A 20,446-nucleotide genomic window follows, 5' to 3' on the forward strand; every position below is an offset into this window, starting at 1 on the left:
CCTACAAGTTCATAGCGCGCCACTCGGTGGCGCGCTATGTGCTTGTAGATCTGCTATTTTTCAATAGCTAAAGTATAACATAATGCTTAGTTAAAACACCAAAAGGGGTTCCCGCCCAAAATGGGTTAAAAGCTATAATATGACACAGATGCGTCCTCAGGTCTAAATGGGTTAACTAGAACATTTGGGATTGGTGAAATTCAAAACATTGAGACTAAAAAAGGGCTAATAAAGGCTGCTTTTTTCATAGGGAACGTATCTATTGACACTTGAATGTAAAACAGACTTTAAAGTAGTATCTTCCTACCTTGTCTAGATCAGGTTCCTCCAGGGCCAGAGCCAGACCATTGTTGTCCATCACTGAAGAAGCAGCCACGTCCAGCGGGGTGGAACCCCTCATAGCCGGGGAGGCTGCAATACAAAACACGTGAATGCGTAGACGCAACATAGCAGGCTAGTAGTAATCTCTCAACAACAGATTCAGAGCTGTGCTACCGAATCTGTCGGCATGAGCACACTGTTGTTCCCTAACAGGTAGCTGTATACCCACCCAGTCCCACGCTGTTGTTCCCTAACAGGTAGCTGTATACCCACCCAGTCCCACACTGTTGTTCCCCAACAGGTAACTGTATACCCACCTAGTCCCACACTGTTGTTCCCTAACAGGTAGCTGAGGTGTGTACCCACCCAGTCCCACACTGTTGTTCCCTAACAGGTAACTGTATACCCACCTAGTCCCACACTGTTGTTCCCTAACAGGTAGCTGAGGTGTGTACCCACCCAGTCCCACACTGTTGTTCCCTAACAGGTAGCTGAGCTGTATACCCACCCAGTCCCACGCTGCTGTTCTCCAGCAGGTAGCTGAGGTGGTCGAACATGGCCTTCTGGTTCTGTCTGCTGATACGGCAGAAGTAGCAGAGGAAACGGCAGCAGCTGGCCACCATCTTGGGGAAGGCGATTTCCTGCAGAGACACCAGACTGAGGTTTAAAGATGGTTTTGTACTTTTTTTCCTGTTTTGTATGTGTATTGTGTCTACGGAGTTAACATTACTCTACCCCTGGGTGTGGTTATATTAGTCAAACATGTCTTCCTTGTGTGTTTTTGGTTTCTTCCTGAAAGCTGAAAGCCTTTGAGTCAAAGGCCCAATCAAAATACAACCATCCCCTTACCTAACCCCTCCCACATTATCATACAACAACAGCTGTGTGTGTGGCTTCAGTTCAGGTGGGTGGTGCTAAGGTGAGAATCAGGTATACTTAATGAACTGGTGGGTGTGGCCACATAAAAACATCATTATTAACACTTTCTGCTTTTTTAAATGTATTCCTAAGCCAATAATTTGATGACCAGCTGTGTTATAGGAGACTCAAAGGGGACCCTTTGACTTGTATGTCTCGTGTACGTATGTCTACGTTTATTACCGGTATAACATGGTCGGTACAGCACGCACGGTAGACCAACGAGCTATAAATACATTAGATTTAATTTGAATCGAATACACTGAACCTCTAAATTCTCCCAATGAGCAGATTGGTTCCTTGCATGCAGGCAACCTCCGCCGTCAGTGGTGTGCATTATGCACACTAACTGCAGACTGTTCAGCCTAATGACTGTATCACTTTCTCCTGGCTCGTTGCTATAAATTCTCTATCAAGTCGCCTTTCCTAATGTCTGACTGAAAAGGCTCCACACAGACTGCCCTCTCCTACTGTACCTATGATGATGCTGTCAGCCTCAGGAGAGAACAGCCTGCTTTTCTAGCATTGATGGGTGCAAGCTACCAACATCACGTAACCGAAGATGATACAGTAGATATAACCCTGACCCTATAAATTATACATTTATTCTAAACCACTTCCAGATGAATATTATTTACCGATACTTCTCTCTCACTAACAAGGAGTGCAGGTAAGTCAGCAGTGGTGGAAAAAGTACTCATTTTTGAGGGACGCTAGCCCCTCCTATATACAGGTTTAATGTTTGTTTTTAGTTCAATGTTTGTTTAAAAAAACACCATTGACAATGAAGGGAAAATGTCATCTTGTCCCTAACACAAACATTAAATGCCATTAACAGAAGAGAATTTAATTTTGTTTTGACACCGTTTGTTTTACATCATCATTACATGACCTATTTAGAGTGATTTGAGAGTAAATAATTAATTAATATGGACATTATTGTTCTTTATTTCATAAGTTTCTATCCTCACAGAAGTGAATAGACATGGATTAGATGACCATTGAATAAAGTAACATGTATAGCTGCTCCAAGCTATACCGAATTCCCTCCTCGATGTTATACGATGATGAGCGCGCCCCTCACTTCACACGCGTGACTTAATTAAAAGTATCAATACTTAAAGTACCAAGAGTAGAAAGTACTCATTATGCAAAATGTCCCGGTTCACACGTTTTTAAATGTATAAAACAAACAATATCAGATCTACAAGCTCATTGCAGACTGGCTGTAGTACTGTAGTACAGTACTTGAGCACATGTACTTAGTTACTGTCCACCACTGGTGCAGGTAAAGGCCTATTCATAGTCTGGATTTTCGGTGGTGAGGTGACCACCGCTCTGGTGGTGAGGTGACCACCGTCTGTAATAACATGGAGCGGTGGTGAGTAAAAACAGAAAGAAGGGCTGTGGTGGTTTGCTCTTCACCGCGGCTCCGTTACGTCATGTTGTAGTTGCGGTGGTCACCTCAGAACCGATAAATCAGACTATGAATAACGCTTAAGGCAACGTTAGGTCTGCTGAAAGAGTGTTGCAGCCTAAGAAAAAATAAAAAAAAATCTAAAGGAGCGAATTAGGAAGGGAAACAGTCAGTATCTTCTTCCTCCACGCTTGAAAGGACTATTTGCACCAGTCCATTTGCAACAGAGAGATAGTAAAAGTCAGTTCCACCAAGGTCTCTTCCTCATGAGCAGAAGATGTGCACGCACACACACACACACATTCACATGCGCGTTGCTTTTAGTGGAGAGACTTTTGAGACGAGAAGAGACAGTATTGTAAACGTGGAAGTGAACGTTCTGTTCTGCTCTGCTCTTCTCTGCTCAGAGGAGAGTGTGACTCGACACTCTCTACTTGCCTCGGAGGGGAAACCACCCTTAATACAATTCAATATGAAACAAACATACTAATAATTAGATATGCCTATGTCACATCGCAGAAATCGAGTGTCGCAAAATTTGTCTTTTCACCCAGAAACCAGGAAACACACAGAAACAGCAACCAAGATAGCAAACCAGAAGCCCATGAGAGAATTGTACTATATCATTGCTCATTGCTATTTTGTTAAATTCTAAGAAAAGGTGATTTTGGGTGTCCCACAGCCACTGAAGCTCTGGGGGAAAAAAGGAAATAGTATACCTGTGACTTGTCACCGCCCAGCACATTGACCATGACCTCCATGACAGTCTCGTGCATGCCCAGCACCCTCATCAGGTTGGGGTGTTGGTAGAACACCTTGTTGTTCATGATGTCCCTGGGTGGGAACACACACGCACACGCACACACGCACACACACACACACACACACACACACACACACACACACACGCACACGCGCACACACACACACGCACGCACAAATTCTAATTCTCTTTTGGGTCAAGGGGCTAAAATGTTTGGTAGCCACTGCTGTACAACCAACCATTCAAAGCCACAACAGCCACCTTACCCCAGGCCGTCGATCATCAGTTTCTCCTCCTCCTTGCCCATGCGCACAGACAGCAGCGAGCGGATCTGTCCCAGCGACGCCAGCAGCTGGATGGTGTCCTGTTGATTTTGACAGCAAATTTAGATTTTGTTTTTTATAATCATAATTATATAATTATTCATTCAAGTATTTTTAATAAAATTCCATTCAGTGTCAAGTCATATTTTAGTCATCTGAAATGTTTTAGTTTACTATATATATATCATACGATTTTCGGCGGGCCTTGATGGCGTCGAAATGCTGGATTTTAGAAGTGGTTGCGTGCTGAAGATAATATTTTCAGCACGCAACCAAGGATAATATAAATGTATTTTAGTTCTACTGGATCTCTTCTCCTCTACCCAGGCTTTTATTTTTGTTCGCATTCGGCCCAAAAATGAAAGCCTGGGGAAATGCATTGGAAGATCTGCCATAGGAAGCCCACTTGTATTTCGCTAACCAATAACAGTGCAGAGGCGCGTCGCTCCAAATTTGGTGACGTCAGTGCTCTCTGCTGTTTTCTACCGGGGAGGGGAGGGGCGGAGGGGGGGTGTGTGCTTAGATCGGTGAACCAGTAGGATCCACTGCCTGTTTTCGATTTTATCTAGTCTTCGTTTCAGTCATCATAGCTTGTTTTTTTATTTCGTTTTTATTTAGTTTTAACCTCGGTGAAAAAAGGTAGTCGACAAACATTTCTCCGCCATTATAGTTTTAAGTTGACAGTCGTTGTCGGTTTGTTGATTTAGTGGCATGATTCAGAAGACATTTAGGAGACTCTGGTCTCAGGTCTACATGGGTTAACCCATTTTGAGCGGGAACCCCTTTTTTTTTTTTTTTTTTTTTTTTTTTCAACAATAATATTTATTTTCCTTTTTACACACAAATGACAATACACATATACAAAAAACAACAATGAACAGTACAAGACAATTACTGATATAAAGAAAGCAAAACAACAATAACCAAAAACAACAAAACAAAACAAAAAACAACAACAACAACAGCACTACTCCTCTTCAGCTCCATCCATTAGATGTGACAAATTATTGTTCTTTATGTATCTCATAAAACGGCCCCACACCTCCTGAAACATTTCTTGTTTGTCCTTAAGAATGTATGCAATCTTTTCCAAAGGTAGACATAAAGACAATTCTCTGAACCACTGTGTAATACTTGGTTTGTCCGGCCTCTTCCAGGTCAATGCTATCACTCTCTTAGCTTGTAAAAGACATATATCTATAAACATTTGTTCATTACGCTTTATCTTGTGTCCCTCCGGATATAGACCGAGCAGGAAGAACTTTGGTTCTGGTACAATATTTATTGACAAAATCTTCTGTATTTCCTGCCCGACCTTCCCCCAAAACTCAATCAATTTTGGACAGGACCATAGACAGTGGAACAATGTGCCTCTATCTTCACCGCATCTGGTGCATACATCTGGAATATTACAATTATACTTATTAAGTTTAACTGGTGTAATGTACACTCTCATAAGCCAATTGTATTGTAGAAGTTTTAGACGAGTATTCCCAGTCTGGGATTGAGCTTGTGCACAAGCCGTACTCCATTGTTCCACTGTTAAATCCTCCTGAATATCTGTTCTCCAGGCATTAAGCCTATCTTCCGAGGATTCCGGAGAAAAGTCAACCAATAGGGCGTAGAAATCTGATATTAACCCCCTTCCGAACGGGTCATTAACCAAAGCTTTCTCCAGCACAGACATGGATGGGGCCAGCATGGATTGCCCCAGATTAGTTCTAATAAAGTCCCTCAGTTGCAGATATTTAAAGAAGTGTTTGCGAGGGATATCATATTTAATGACCAGTTCCTCAAACGAGAGCATACTCCCCCGACCCCTCTCAAATACATCCCTTAATTGACCTATTCCCCTATCAGCCCACAATTTAAACCCCCCATCAGCTCTACCTGGCACAAATTGATTATTACCCCATATTGGGCTGAAGCGAGAGAGACGTGGATGTTCTCCCAAAAATATATTAACCTCATGCCAGACTTCAATCATTGTTTTAACTATAGGATTGCTTGTAATTCTTTTTAGGTTTTTATAAGTATCTGAGTAAATATAAAGGGGGAGTGGTAACTTCAAGGAGCTTGATTCCACATCTTTCCATGCCGGCGCCGCATCCGTTGTAAAGTAGAACATTAGTGTTCTCAATTGAGCTGCCCAAAAATACCACAGCAAGTTAGGACACTGTAATCCTCCCCTATCATAGGGTAGATAAAGTAAGGACAATCTAAGTCTAGGACGTCTATTGTTCCAAATAAAGTTGGTAAACAATTTCCTGGTTCTAGAAAAGAAGTTTGGTGGAGGTGACAGCGGGAACCCCTTTTGGTGTTTCAAGCATTATGTTATACTTTAGCTATTGAAAAATAGCAGATCTACAAGCTCATAGCGCGGCACTCACTATGAACTTGTAGGTCTGCTATTTTTGAAAAATCGTAAAAATGTGGCGCAAATCTTTTAGCTGTCGCCTCACAGCTAGAAGGTCCTGGGTTCGATTCCCGCTCGGGACGCTGTGGGTGCTGGCGGTGTGTTTCCTCCTCCGCGTCATCAGTGCCCATACCCAAAGGCGGGGTTGGCGAAAGGGCCTTTCTGTGTGGAGTTTGCATGTTCTCCCTGTGTCCCCTAGGGTAGGTACCCTCACAAAAAACATGCAGTAATCGTGGTCTCTAAACTGCCTCCCCCTGGCCAGCTGGGGCGCCTGATGGAGGGGAAAGGAACTGGTTGGAATAACGTGTTCCTTCCACGCGCCACGTCCAACCAGGGAAACTCCCCCCTGTCAGGTGTAAAGGAGGCATGAAGGAAGCATGAGTTCAAGTTTGTTGCTCTCCCCATGTCCCCCATATATGGGGACTAGGTTGGCGGAGGGTGTGTAGAGCCCAGGATCACATTAGATAATTGACACAGGGGTAAAAAATGGGTTACAAAATCGTGGGATATTTTTTTTTTGAAAAAACAAAAACAAAGTGAATGTTTTTAACTCAGGTCTACATGGGTTAAATCCACCCTCTACCTGGACGGAGGAGGCGCTGATGGTGTAGCTCTTCCGCATGGCGCGCAGCAGCTCCCCGATGCTGTCGTACTGCCTCCGCAGCAGGCTGAACATCTTGCGGACCAGCTCCGGGTCCTGGATGTGGCACTCCTGGGCCCAGCTCACCATAGTCTGTGAGATCAGCTCCTTCAGGTTGGCTGTGTAATGAGTGACAAGTACACAACAACGGCAATGAGGAGAGTTCATAAAAGACATTATATCGTTGCTGCTGTCGCGGGCGGAAACCTCTTAACTCCATATTTTAACGCGTTTAGACCTGAGGCCCGATCCTACAAATGCCTTCTAAATCAGTAGATATCAAACCTTTTTGTGCCAAGGGCCCCCAGAAGAGAATATTTGTGTAAAAAAACAAAAATAAGAAAATCTAAATTATTCAAGATTTTTCATGAATGTTCAAAAATAGCAGATTACAAGCCTGACACCAGAAACACGAGATTTCTCGTGTTGCCACGCAAGGGTACAAGCATTAAACCCGAGAAATCGCGGCTTCGGCATAGACTGGGTTTATTTACAGGAAAACAATGCAAACAAGTTTGAATATGGAGATAAGTGCAGCGGTGTGAGCTTGTGGGCCTATTATCTGCTATTTTTTAGAACCACTGTTCTAAACCAATGTTCTAAATCTTAATAGTTCTCTCTCTCTCTCTCTCTCTCTCTCTCTCTCTCTCTCTATATATATATATATATATATATATATATAGCTAGCTAAAATCTAACACGACACAGATGCTTTCCCCGATGCGAGGATGTCTGGAAGAAAAGGAAGCAGAATGAAGGGCCAGGAGGCACGTCTGTACAGTATGTACTGTACTGTACAGTAACAGGATGATCACTCATTGCAATGTCACAGATTTGATTACCACTACTGGTGGAGACCACGCATGCATTGTAACATGCAAGCATTAGTTAATAATAGCATCATAATTCGCTTAACCACTTTAACAATATGTTATACTTGAAAGATTTTGAAAAAGGGCCTATACAGTATACTTAGGCCTACTGTCCTGTCCTACTGTCCTGTCTAGAAAACAAAAGGAAAGATGGGCCAACAATTGTGGGGAAACTCCTTCCTCTCATGCTCGAGGCCTGCAACAGTTTCCTGATTATATTTTCCACTGCTTCTTGCCCATTTCCCACGGCTGCCGAAGATATCATACAATATTATCCTTACTTAAAAAAGATGTATCATACCTGCTAGGGCTGTTAATAGTTAATCGCCGTTAAGAAATTAGCCGTTAATTAAATTAACATTTAATAACTAATCATAATTAATCGAAAGTTACGTGGTTCTATCATTGGGTGGTTTAGTGTGAATGTAATGCTGTCTGCGTGCGCACGTGGCCGAGGAACGCACGTACAAAGATGCCATTGCATGGCCCTGTATCGTCAATGGTCAAATAAATATTTGATTAAGGAATATAATATGCCATTTGAATTATTTCCGTATATCAGCAAAATGTAGATTTGTACCCCGCTTATCAACTAACCGGTTTGATAACGTATCAATTAAATATTAATGCATCAATCGATAATTCACATCCCTAATACCTGCTTTTCTACCTGTACATTAACTTCATTTCTACAGTATCTTATACTGTATATAAGTTAAGTTCCGTACTTAAATTACTTTTTATTTTTACTTAATTACACCCAGTATCATTATTTGTTATTATTAGGTACGCGTACTCCATTTATGTGTTGAGTGACAAACAAACCCTCCTTGATTCTCTTGATGAATGGCTCTGTGTCTATACCTTCTCTACAGCGACGTGGGTGAAATGTGCTACAGTTGGGTGCCACCGATATTGTCCCTTATCATTTGACCCATTTAGGCCTGACCTCAAAATTAAAAAAAAATCTAAATCCTCCAGTTTTCTGAAATAAATATTTTCACGATTTTTCAAAAATAGCAGACCTACAAGCTCGTAGCGCGCCACTCGGTGGCGCGCTATGAGCTTGTAGATCTGCTATTTTTCAATAGCAAAATTATAACATAATGTTTAAAACACCAAAAGGGGTTCCCGCCCAAAATGGGTTAACTGTCCTTTTGCGCAGATCACGCAAACCTCAGCAAAAAGAAAAGGACAATATCGATGGCCTCCAACTGTATGAAATGCAGGTGCGGTCTCCCGCTGTAACATGTCTCTTTAACACTGTACGAGGAACCGGTGATGGAAGGTATACAACGGTGCTAAGCTGTTGTACATCGTGGTAATAGTAATTACCAGCCAAAGGTTGTCTATTTCATTCTGATGACTCTTGGAAAGGAGCCAGTCCCCTTCCACATCACACAGCTGTATAACTTACAGTATCCCAACATTAATGTTGTTCATTCCTACCGTACGGTAGTAGTAGCAGTCACCCTCCCGTCACCAGCTCAAAGCTGCCATTGAAAAGAGATTTCCCCCCGCTGGGCCTGGGTTAATAAATGTCTATCTATCTATCTCTGGTCGGTGTCAGGGATCAAAGAACTTTCTGTTACTAGATGGATTCCAAGCATCAAGGCCACCCCCCCATAATCTCTTTGAAATCTTCCCCATCTTTAGTGGGGGGGGGGGGGGGGGGGGGGGGGGGCGTACATGTGAAGCCATGTATTTCAGGAGATGAATCCATGCTTTTCTCCATCATCTACCAAGGTCAAAAATAGCAATCCTCTCCAACTACTGTACAACGCGCACGCGCGCGCACACACACACACACACACACACACACACACACACACACACACACACACACACACACACACACACACACACACACACACACACACACACACACACACACACACACACACACACACACACACACACACACACACACACACACATTACTGCATGCGAACAATGACGGTGTCAGTCATCTCCTTTTTCACACTGCGAGATGGTCGGTGAAATGGACCTCGCACATTTCCAGCGGAGCGGAAAAGAAAGGAGGCTCTTTTGTGTAAAGAGAAGAAAAGAAAAGGGTGATTTTTAACCCGTTCAATCCGGTGAAGCATAGGTGTCATTTTAGACTTTTAGAAAACACACGTTTTCAGACAAATTGTTAGGATTCAGAGGGCATTTGTATAGAGCGTCGCAGTCCCGCCCCCTTTCATGACGACGCCAGGCCCAGTCACGCCCCCTTTCATGACGACGCCAGGCCCAGGAAATAATTCCCAATGCATTTTTCCCATAGACATTTCAAAACGTATTTATTTAAAGACCTTATAAAGAAGAAAAACAACAAAAAAAGTGTTGTAACCTGCCGTTTTTTCTACTTTCTAATTCTTTGTTTGGCCCAAAACATTGTGTTTATTGTCATGATTTGTCACGACAAGAGTTGGCTTTGTCCGCGGCGTAAACGTCTTTAAATAAATACTTTCTGAAAAGTCTATGAGGAAAATGAACGGGGAATAATTTCCTGGGCCATGGTAGGGGGCGGGACTGCGACGCTCTATTGAATCGGCCTCGAGGTCTAAATAGGTTATTCATAACATTCTGTCTCTGAGGCGAAACTGACACATTTTGTTTGGACAGCTCATGTGGGTTGCCCGTAAGGCTTAATTAAAGCGGCATCAATTAGCCCCACAGCATGTGTGTGTGTGTGTGTGTGTGTGTGTGTGTGTGTCTGTGTGTGTGTGTGTGCGCGCGCATTTGTTTACAGCAGGGTCACAGGCCACACGAGAGAGAAAGCTGTCAAATGGAGGACTCAGAGCCACGGAGTCATTTGCATGCCATTGATTTCTTTCTTGCCTTAAAAGCACAGCAATTAAGAGATTGCGTTTCAAAGGCCTGATCTACCGTTTGGCTTTATTGAATCTGTTGGTGTTCCACTGGCACCACATGTCAATCAATCAAGTTGTGTATACATACATACGTGTGTGTGTGTGTGTGTGTGTGTGTGTGTGTGTGTGTGTGTGTGTGTGTGTGTGTGTGTGTGTGTGTGTGTGTGTGTGTGTGTGTGTGTGTGTGTGTGTGTGTGTGTGTGTTGGGTCAGGTATAGTGGGCGGGGGGATAGCAGAATGTAACCAATCTGGCCACTGATTTGAGCGTGCTATGGGTGCAAAACGGTCCTGTTGTTCCGGGGGGGGGGGGGGGGGAGTTTTGAAGGAGACATGGTTGGATGCTCTCCTTGAGGATCAGCCAAAATCCTGAGTCATTCAACTCAGGGAGTGACAGTGTACAACAAAACTAGTTCTAAGTGTAACAAACAAACAAAAACAAAAAGGTCCAATTTTGTAGGTCTGCTATTTTTGAAAAATCGTTAAAATGTGCCTCAAATCTTTCAGAAAATTGTCATGATTTAGAAAACTTTTTTTTTTTATTTCGACGTCAGGCCTGAATGGGTTAAAGTCAAGGACCCCGACCTCACGTGCGGAAGGACATTCATCACCTCCCCGTTCCGGCCACATTGCCACGATCTACTGCTGTTTTCCAGGGGCATAAATCCAGCACACCTTCTGACACGGAAGTCAGAAGGTTTATTAAACAATCCTCCCTTCATTCTCTATCAGCAATTAATTCTGTTCCTTTAAATCAGCTGTCTCTCTCCATGTCAACTCCCTTCACTCTCATTCGCTGCCAGCTAACTCACTCACGCCCCCACATTCAATCAAGGGGTTCCTTTAAAGCTACTACTCTGTCCTCAGTCGGAGTAATGGGATGTCCCCAACTGGAACAGTGGGCACCTGAGAGGTCTGGGAAACTCAATGTAATATATTAAGATGTTAACAAAAGAAAAGAAAAAAAAGCTTGTACAGTTGATATTTAGCCTAACATTTCAACAATAAGTGTCAGTTATTTGGCATGAACAACATTTTCAAGTGTAGATTTAGGTGTGATAATGATGTACTTCAAATCATGTATAGTCTACATTATTTCAGACTGTTTTTAAAAGCATACTTTTATTCTCAACTTTATCACATTTTGGGAGAATTGCCAATTTCACACTGAGGTGACCAGACTTCTCTGGTGCCCTGTTGCCCACTCAATTCAATGGGCTTTATTGGCATGAGACATACCAAATTATAACAAAAGTGGAACAATACAATCTAAACAAAATAATGCATGTACTGTTTGTGGATCTGCTGCTTTTGACGCTTTTGAATTTGAATAACAGTCCAAATTCAACAGTTTTGGACAAGTGAGGATTCCGCCCGACGGAGACGGTATGGTCCAGCGGTTAACAGAAAGTACACGTGACATTACTGAACTCCTGGATGCCAAAATGAAGCAGGCCGCTAATCAATCAGCCGTCACACAGCGGCCATTCTCCTTCTCTGGGGGGGTGCCAGAGAAGGAGAAGGAGAACGCAACAATCCCCATTTTCATCTACCCGCGGCTCCCTGGAGACCAATGTGTCGGTCTTATTATGCTCCTCAACAAGGGTCAAGCGACGAGAGATTGCCTTTCAGCATCTGGCAGGCAGCAGCACATTCCATTCCATTCTGTTTGTTTTTTTGCTCCTCGACACCACTTTTCAGAAGAGTGATGACTTTGTCTTGCATGTTGCCAGGTGATCGATATCTAACGTCTGGGGAGCCGCTATTGAGAAGTTGTTAACCACATGAAGCCTACGTTAGCGTCCCTATTATCGTAACAGGCAAACAACCGGCAATGACAGGCGAACGTTCTGTCAAAATAGCACATCTACAAGCGCACGTCAACAGCCTGAGCTTGTTGATCGGCTATTTTATAATAGGTTTAAGAGGTTAAAGGGGAATACCACTCATTTTCAACATTGAACACTGTCATTAATATACCTTAGAGTTGTTGTGTGGAAATAAAAAAATCACACCCGTGTGAACTGAGTGGTGCAACACCCCCCCCCCCCTTTCTCTCTCACTAGCAGGCAACAGTGCAGCACTATCTCTCTCTCTCTGTTTCTGGCACAACAGCGCCACTTTTGCCCCTACTGGTACTCATAGTCACATAATCACACAGTCACATAGGTTAACACACAGTCACATAGGTTAACACGGAGGTTAACACGGACATTGCTGTTCCTTGGAGTGGTTGCACCACTCAAAAATAAAAAATCACACCCGTGTGAAGCGCTAAGTCTAACTCATGTTGATTAGGTGATGTAATGGTGATGTAAAACAAACGGTGCCAACACAAACATTAAACGCCATTAACAATAAAGAGACAATATGACGTAAATGACACATTATGATTATGATTTTCCCTTCATTGTCAATGGCGTTTACAAAACAAACATTGAACTAAAGACAAACATTAAACCTGTGTATAAGAGGGGCTAACGCCCCTCAAAAAGTGTCCATGTGATCAGTGACACAGAGAAGGTGTACTAAGAACAAAACAAATGCATGACAGACATATGAACTGACCAACCACACGCCTCCTTAGACCAGCCACAGACTTGTTACTGTTACAGCCTAGCCAATCAGAGTCTAATGATGACTAGCCAAGGATATTTGGCTGAGAGCTGAACCACATTTTCTGGAGCGTTACATGGGACTTTAAACATGATTAATATGATTCATTAAGGACGATTAGTTCCTCGAGCAATAAAAGAGGCGTCATTATTAAGATATGTCATTATTGATACTTTGATTGATACTATCATTTATTGCGATATAGTAATAAGAGAGGGGAGAAGGGGATTTTTTATTAAAGATAATATATATTAATATATCACTGTCATAAATGGAGATAATAATAATTTAAAAAAGCCTATCCTAATGTGATCCAGCTGGGTAATTTGAAAAGTTGTATTAATGCAGGGCTTGCAATGTTCAAGGTCAAAGGAACAGTGAGAGGTATGCCTGACTGTCATCTATTGTTCAGTCCACTTCTTATTATGACCAACAGATGGATGACAGGCCTCTGACGCGACAATAACGTCTTAAAGGCTAAGTAACCATTTTTGGACTTAAAGGTATATTCAGTGATTTCACTTAATTCAAATATCACTTATTTTTTCTTATTTTTTGGATAATCCTCCCTACTATAAAGTGTGCTGACCATATAAGGAGTTCCTCCCTGTCCCCAGTGAGCCCCTGGGGTCAAAAAACCCTAGTTTCGGTTTGGGCTTTGGGTGGCAAAGCCTTCATCCAATCAGGATGAGAGGGGCCTTCCTCCAATCACGATCGAGTGAGGCGGGCCTTGGTGCACGTGCTGTTGGTCTGTTGTACTCCCCCCACTGTAGAGTGTGCATGTGCACATCTTGTTACCGGGGCGGACCAGGGTTTTTTCCAAATCACTGAATGCTCCTTTAAAGCTGGAGGAAATACATGGCATTAATATAGTGGTTGCAAAGGTATTATTTGATTGCCTGTGTCCCGTGGTGGGAGTTCTGGTCTGGTTTTGGTGAATATTAAGTTCCGGTCATTTGGCAGGGGTCTGGGGTCCACGCATTAAAAATAAATTAATCCACAAAACTAGCGTCATTTGTATTGTTGACATATTTGTACCATATAGCGCAACTTTTGTTCAACTTTGACCCCTCTGTCACATGGAACTATGGTTTTGTGATGCTGCTGGCGTAGTGATACAAGACACAGAGGGGGTCAAAGTTGAACAAAAGTTGCTCTATATGGTAGAAATAGGTCAACAATACAAAAAACGCTAGTTTTGTGGATTCATTTATTTTTAATGAGTGGCCGCCAGTGACCCCCACCAAATGACCGGAACTACTTAATATTCACCACAACCAGACCAGAACTCCCACCACGGGACTCAGGCAAGCAATTAATACCTTTGCAACCACTATATTAATGGCAAGTGTTTCCGACAGCTTTAAGTCTAAAACTCTGAACTAATCCTTTAATCTCGCCCATGTAGGTTAATCGTATAATAAGCGTTATTTGTCTTACCGCATGCCAACGACTGTTTTTATAATCGACTAGTCTGATTAAACTTTCAACCCTCTATTATACATCGTAAAAACTAAAACAGCCGATCTACAAGCTGGATCGCTATTTTCACTATCATTCATTCACTGTAATCGAGGCAAAAGTTTGAATTAATCTGGATATTGATTTGAAGTCGTATCGCCCAGCTCTAGCAGTCACTCTGCAATCACACTGAATTGGCAATCTACATACTGATGCTTGTGTTGTGCGTGCTGGCACCCACATGTGCATGCACACTCGTGTATGAGTGTGTGTGTGTGTGTGTGTGTGTGTGTGTGTGTGTGTGTGTGTGTGTGTGTGTGTGTGTTCCTAATCGGTTAAAGGGAGAGGGTTATTGACGTTGTCAGATCTGCTGACTGAAGACAATCCTCAGTCCAGAGCTCGTCCATTCATCTGCACCTCCTTCACATTAACATAATGAAATTGAAACCGAAAGACTATGGTGTTCGACATCCCCACTGTCAGAGGCAGCAATGTGTGCCGCAATACAGCAGCTCTGTGCTGAGGGGGGGGGGGGGGGGGCTGACAGAGAGAGAGAGAGAGAGAGAGAGCAGTGATGTAAATAGGTTTTCAATGTAATGGGTCCCGGGATGCACAGGTGGTCATTCAAATGAGTCCCAAAAAATTCTTATGAGTCCCAAAAAAAATCACACCTGTGTGAAGTGAGTGGTGCAACTCAGTGAGGGGGTTCGCGGGGGGGGGGGGGGGTGGGGGGGAGTTCCAGACCCCCAGGAATGCGCCCAGGGGGCCGGGCCGGTTCCGGCGTGCCGTGCCGTGCCGTGCCGCGTCCGAAACGGTTGAGAAATGACAGAGTTACCGTGTGGCAGTCCCTCTACTGTACTGTACTGTCACTGTAAGGTATTGGCACCCCCCGAACGCATCATATATACAGTTAATACGTGCGTGTGTGTTTGTGTGTGCGTTAGGTTGCGCACAGATGGTGAAAAACAACCATGCTATTTTTGTGCTCATACCCAGACACACACATAGCTCCGTAAGGGAGTGGTTGCACCACTCAAAAATAATAAAACATTTTTTATAAAAAAAAAATATATATATAAAAATATCAAATAGGCCTATACAGTATATATTTGTATGTAGGCTAGTAGTATTAGCAAGCACAACTTAGTAAGAAATACTAATAGTGGGCAACAGTGGATTTAACATAGCTTAATATACCAACCAAAAGTTGTTTGCAGTTGCAATTATTGTACTTGGCCAAAATGCAAATAGGTTTGCCATTGTGGATGTAAAATAATTTATTTGGAAAACTGGAACTTAGAAGTCACTTGAGTCCCTGTCTACAGGGAAGAATGGCAGCTGCCCTACACAGTACACACGCATTAAGGTTGGGCGATATAGCAACATTTTCCCATCGGCTGGTCAAAAATCGCCGATAGACGACATATTCGTGCAATGTGATTACAGTTTACAGCAGGTCGCAAGTCGAAAAAAAGACAGATTCACAAGCTCTCAACGCGCCGCTGACGCGTTGAGAACCTGCAGATGCGCCTGTCTGCAGCACCGTTTGCAACGTGTTGAGAGCTTGTAGATCAACGTGAACGAACCCTGACACCAGCACTGCAAAAACAAACGCGTTGAGAACCCGCAGATGTGCCCATCTCTGCAGCGCCGTTTGCAGCGCGTTGAGAGCTTGTAGATCTGTCTGTTTTTGCAGCGCTGGTGTCAGGATTCGTTCACGTTACAGGCGGACATGAAGTGAAGTTCAATCAGTGCGTTGAATCAGCAGCAGCAACAAGCTAATAGCCAACACCACCACCACCAGTCTGTTAGCATAGCTTGTTGCTAACGATTTGTCACTCCGTCTTTTTCTTTTCTCTCTTTTATTATTTTTCCCCCCGACTTCACGGGTCGCGCATTGGGTTGTGATGAGACACGAGACAGCAGTGTGCATTCTGGTGTGACTGTATATTATTAAACTGCATGGGTCTGGACTCCGGAGAGTAAACAACATGTAGGCTAGTCCATTAGCCCCTCGGACCCAGGCTCCAGCCTTTACTCAGCCAAAGTGTGATATGACTCGAGTGAGGCGAGGGGACAGCGGAGCGCTCAGTGCTGCATGACTTAAACTTCCCCCGTTCCCCGATGTTGCAGCCTGTGTGTGAATGAAAGAGTGCTAGACTTCCACGTAGAACAGTGTGTGACCGAAAGAGTGCTAGACTTCCACGTAGAACAGTGTGTGACCGAGAGAGTGCCATAGTCTTCAGTGCAGCCAGATACACCAACAGCCTCTGCGTCCACAGACCGTTGTCTACGTGACCATTTCAACAACAACACATTTCGAATTCACCTAAGGGTTCAAACTGACAGTGTTTAGACGCCCATTATAACAACACACGCTGCAGTGGCACCAGGGAATACTCACAGGGTTTAGTCTGCTCCTTTTCTGTCGGCTCCTCCTCCGTTTTGTGAGGCTGACCTTTGACCTTGTACACCAGGGCAAGGAGACGACCTTTGATGGACGTATCCTGCTCTTCATCCTCTTCCTCCATAGGGTTTCCTACAAACGCACGCACACACACATGAATGCACATGCGCACACACACATACAAACAAAGGGAAAGTCAAATTATACATATATTAATGTTGCTGTTGGTAAGAAACCTTTTATCTCCATATTCCAACTTTTTAGATTTTTGTATTTTGTATCCGATCTACATGCTCACAATGTGTACATTTTTGGGGGCATTTTCGAAACATTCTGAAAGTGAACATGGTTAAGTTTTATATAAACTAGAAAATGTTCCTGTTATGCTTTTACAGATGGAGAAAGAAGCTAAGATGAAGTTTGATTTGATTTGATTTCATGAGTCAGGACCACCTGGCGATGGGCCTGCATTCGCGGCCCACCGATCAGGCCACTTAACACAGTTACCCTGTTATATAAATGATTTATATTATCAATAAAATCTTTTATATTATTTGAGGGCCCACTTGTAATAACCTCATCAGGCGCCCAGGTTGAGAGTCTTTATATCGTGGGGAACATTTACCTATCCACGCAACTAAACGTCAGCACCATTGACAGCACTCCTCTATCCACATAACCAGGCTTCAGCACCATGGACAGCACTCCTATCCACAATCCACATAACCAGGCTTCAGCACCATGGACAGCACTCCTCTATCCACATAACCATGCTTCAGCACCATGGACAGCACTCCTCTATCCACATAACCAGGCTTCAGTACCCTGGACAGCACTCCTCTAGCCACATAAGCAGGCTTCAGAACCCTGGACAGCACTCCTCTATCCACAATACAAATACAGTAACTAAGCTTCAGCACCATGGACAGCACTGACATATGCATATGAGCTGGTTAGGTGTACTGCTTTATTGTCTCCACCAGGCCGAAGGCATGGGGAGAGAGTATGTTTTGCACTCCGTCCGTCCGTCCGTGTGTCCGTCCGTCCGTCCGTCCGTGTGTCCGTCCGTCCGTGTGTCCGTCCGTCCGTGAACAGCTAATCTCTGGCACCGTTGGCTTGATCGCAGCCATACTCTGCACACACACTGCCTGAATGCCAGAGCTGAACCTCTGCCCCAAAGTTTTCACATTGGCCTGTTATAGCGCCACCAGGAGGCCGCTTTGTGCAAAACAAATGTTTTGACAGCACACCTACAGATTTTGCCCAAACATTACGCAAATTGGTACACAGTCTCTCTAGAGACATTCAACGAAACGGGTCTTTCAGATTTTTCACACTCCATCCTGATTGGCTAAGATTGGCTTCCAAAGTTTGCAGGAGTGCTCCGTTTCAAACAAAATGCTGCAAATCATGAACACATGGTGTGATTTCCGTTAAATTTTGCACGCACATTCCCACTAGGTCGAGGAAGAAATGCCACTTGCATATTTTCAACTCAGCCTCATGGTGGCGCTATAACTGGCCGATTTGTGTTTTACCTATAACTGCACCGATCTGTGTAAAACCATGTATGCACACTCCCTAGAGGCCAAGGAAAAACCTTTGCCTGGAATTTTTCACATCTGCTCTTTATAGCGCCACCAGGAGGCCGACATATGTAAAACACATTTTCTAATATTACTCCTTCACATTTTATCCAAATTTCACGCAAATCGGTACACATGCTCTCCATAGTCATGTGATCATGTGATTTGTTTGATTTCTCATAATTATCCATCCTGATTGGCTACGATTGGCTTCTAAAGTTTTCAGGAGTAGCCCGTTTTGTACCCGTTTTGTACAAATTGCCACAACTCCGCAACGCAGCGTCCGATTGCGGTGAAACTGTGCATGCCTATTCCCACTACTAAGCTGAGGAAGAAATGCCACTTGACAGTTTTCAAATCAGCCTCATGGTGGCGCTACAACAGACCAAGTCGCGTCACACACACACACACACACACACACACACACACACACACACACACACACACACACACACACACACACACACACACACACACACACACACACACACAAACATGTTTATATTACTCCTAAACATTTTGCCAAACATCACACACAATCCTATCCTCCTGGTGGAGACCTGTGCCCAGAAGGGCACTTTTTCTAGTTATTATTATGTGTTGTTGCGCGCCCGCCCGCCCGCCCGCCCGCCCGCACACAAACACACACACACACACACACACACTCACTCACTCACTCACTCACACTCACACTCACACTCACACTCACACTCACACTCACACTCACACTCACACTCACACTCACACTCACACTCAACACTCAACACTCAACACTCACACTCACACTCACACACACACACACACACACACACTCACTCACTCGCGCACTTGTCAATTGAAGTCCGGACTGTCCGGCCATGTCCCGCGATGCGAAACGAAAATCCTCCACGGTGTACTGTGAAGAACGCAGCTGCTTTAGCTGCGTTCACCAAGCGTAGTGTAGTTGTGTGGCGTTTGCCGTGCGATAGGCGAGAGATGTGTGTGTCGGGTTGTTGCCGTCATGGGTCCTTATTAGTGTAGTCTAGTCAACACGACGTGGTGGTGTGGTCGCCTGGCCGGCACAGCAGCCAGAGGGGGAGGGGGCGGAGGTAAGATGAGCTGGGTTAGAGCAGAGGTAGCGAGATTGGACATCGAGGGTCGGAAATAACGCGTGTGTCACTGTGAAGGCCGTACCATTGGACTGGCCCCATGAAGTGAACGGAGTTGGCGTAACTCGGCAAAGTGGTGACGATTTTGACGTAGGCTGGTGGTCTTGCGCAAGAATGTGTTATTTCATAAAAATGGGTATTGTACTGTAAATTCTCTTGTACTGTAAATATAAGTAGTGGTTGATGTCTGGACAGGCATGCTGTTGGTGTTGTGCATGGCGGCGGTGGCTCAGGGGTAGAGTACCTGGATGGTAACCGCAAGGTTGCCAGTTCGAACCCGGGCTCCCACAGAGTTACTGTCGAAGTGTCCTTGAGCAAGACACTGAACCCCTAATTGCTCCCGATGTGCTAGTTATATATTTGTTGCATTTTTTTTTAAATAATAATACAAATATTAATTCTGTTGATCTATTATGAAGATGGTGATGCCTGGCATTTCACTTTTACTGTGTTGAGTTCTCAAATTCTGCCCAAACCCTAGCAAAAAATCTATGCTAATTAGTCGCGCCGGGCCTCGGCCCTGATCAGTTAGGGCCAGGCCCGTTGAGACCTCTAGCGCCAGAGCCTTGGGAGGGCTTGATCCATCACTGATGCTGCTGTGACAGTGTTGACGCTCAGGTTTCTGACAGCAACGATGTGTTTTAATTTCAAGTTAAATTATGGAGGTACAAGGTGTCTGGCCAAC

The 20,446-nt window shown here is 44.0% G+C and overlaps 1 protein-coding gene across 1 annotated transcript in view; it reads right to left on the minus strand.

Moving 5' to 3' along the window:
- LOC306941876 (ryanodine receptor 3) overlaps nucleotides 1-20,446 on the minus strand; it is a 302,817-nt gene that overhangs the window by 99,255 nt on the left and 183,116 nt on the right. The window contains exons 41-46 of the mRNA XM_079527516.1: nucleotides 17,025-17,159; nucleotides 6,742-6,917; nucleotides 3,686-3,783; nucleotides 3,376-3,490; nucleotides 830-959; nucleotides 308-411 (exon numbers count right to left, since the gene is read on the minus strand). Coding sequence (XP_079383642.1) covers nucleotides 308-411; nucleotides 830-959; nucleotides 3,376-3,490; nucleotides 3,686-3,783; nucleotides 6,742-6,917; nucleotides 17,025-17,159 — 758 coding nt within the window. The remainder of the gene's footprint in view (nucleotides 1-307; nucleotides 412-829; nucleotides 960-3,375; nucleotides 3,491-3,685; nucleotides 3,784-6,741; nucleotides 6,918-17,024; nucleotides 17,160-20,446) is intronic.

Source organism: Electrona antarctica (assembly GCF_951216825.1).
Source record: "Electrona antarctica genome assembly, chromosome: 18".
In the NCBI taxonomy this organism is placed as follows: domain Eukaryota; kingdom Metazoa; phylum Chordata; class Actinopteri; order Myctophiformes; family Myctophidae; genus Electrona; species Electrona antarctica.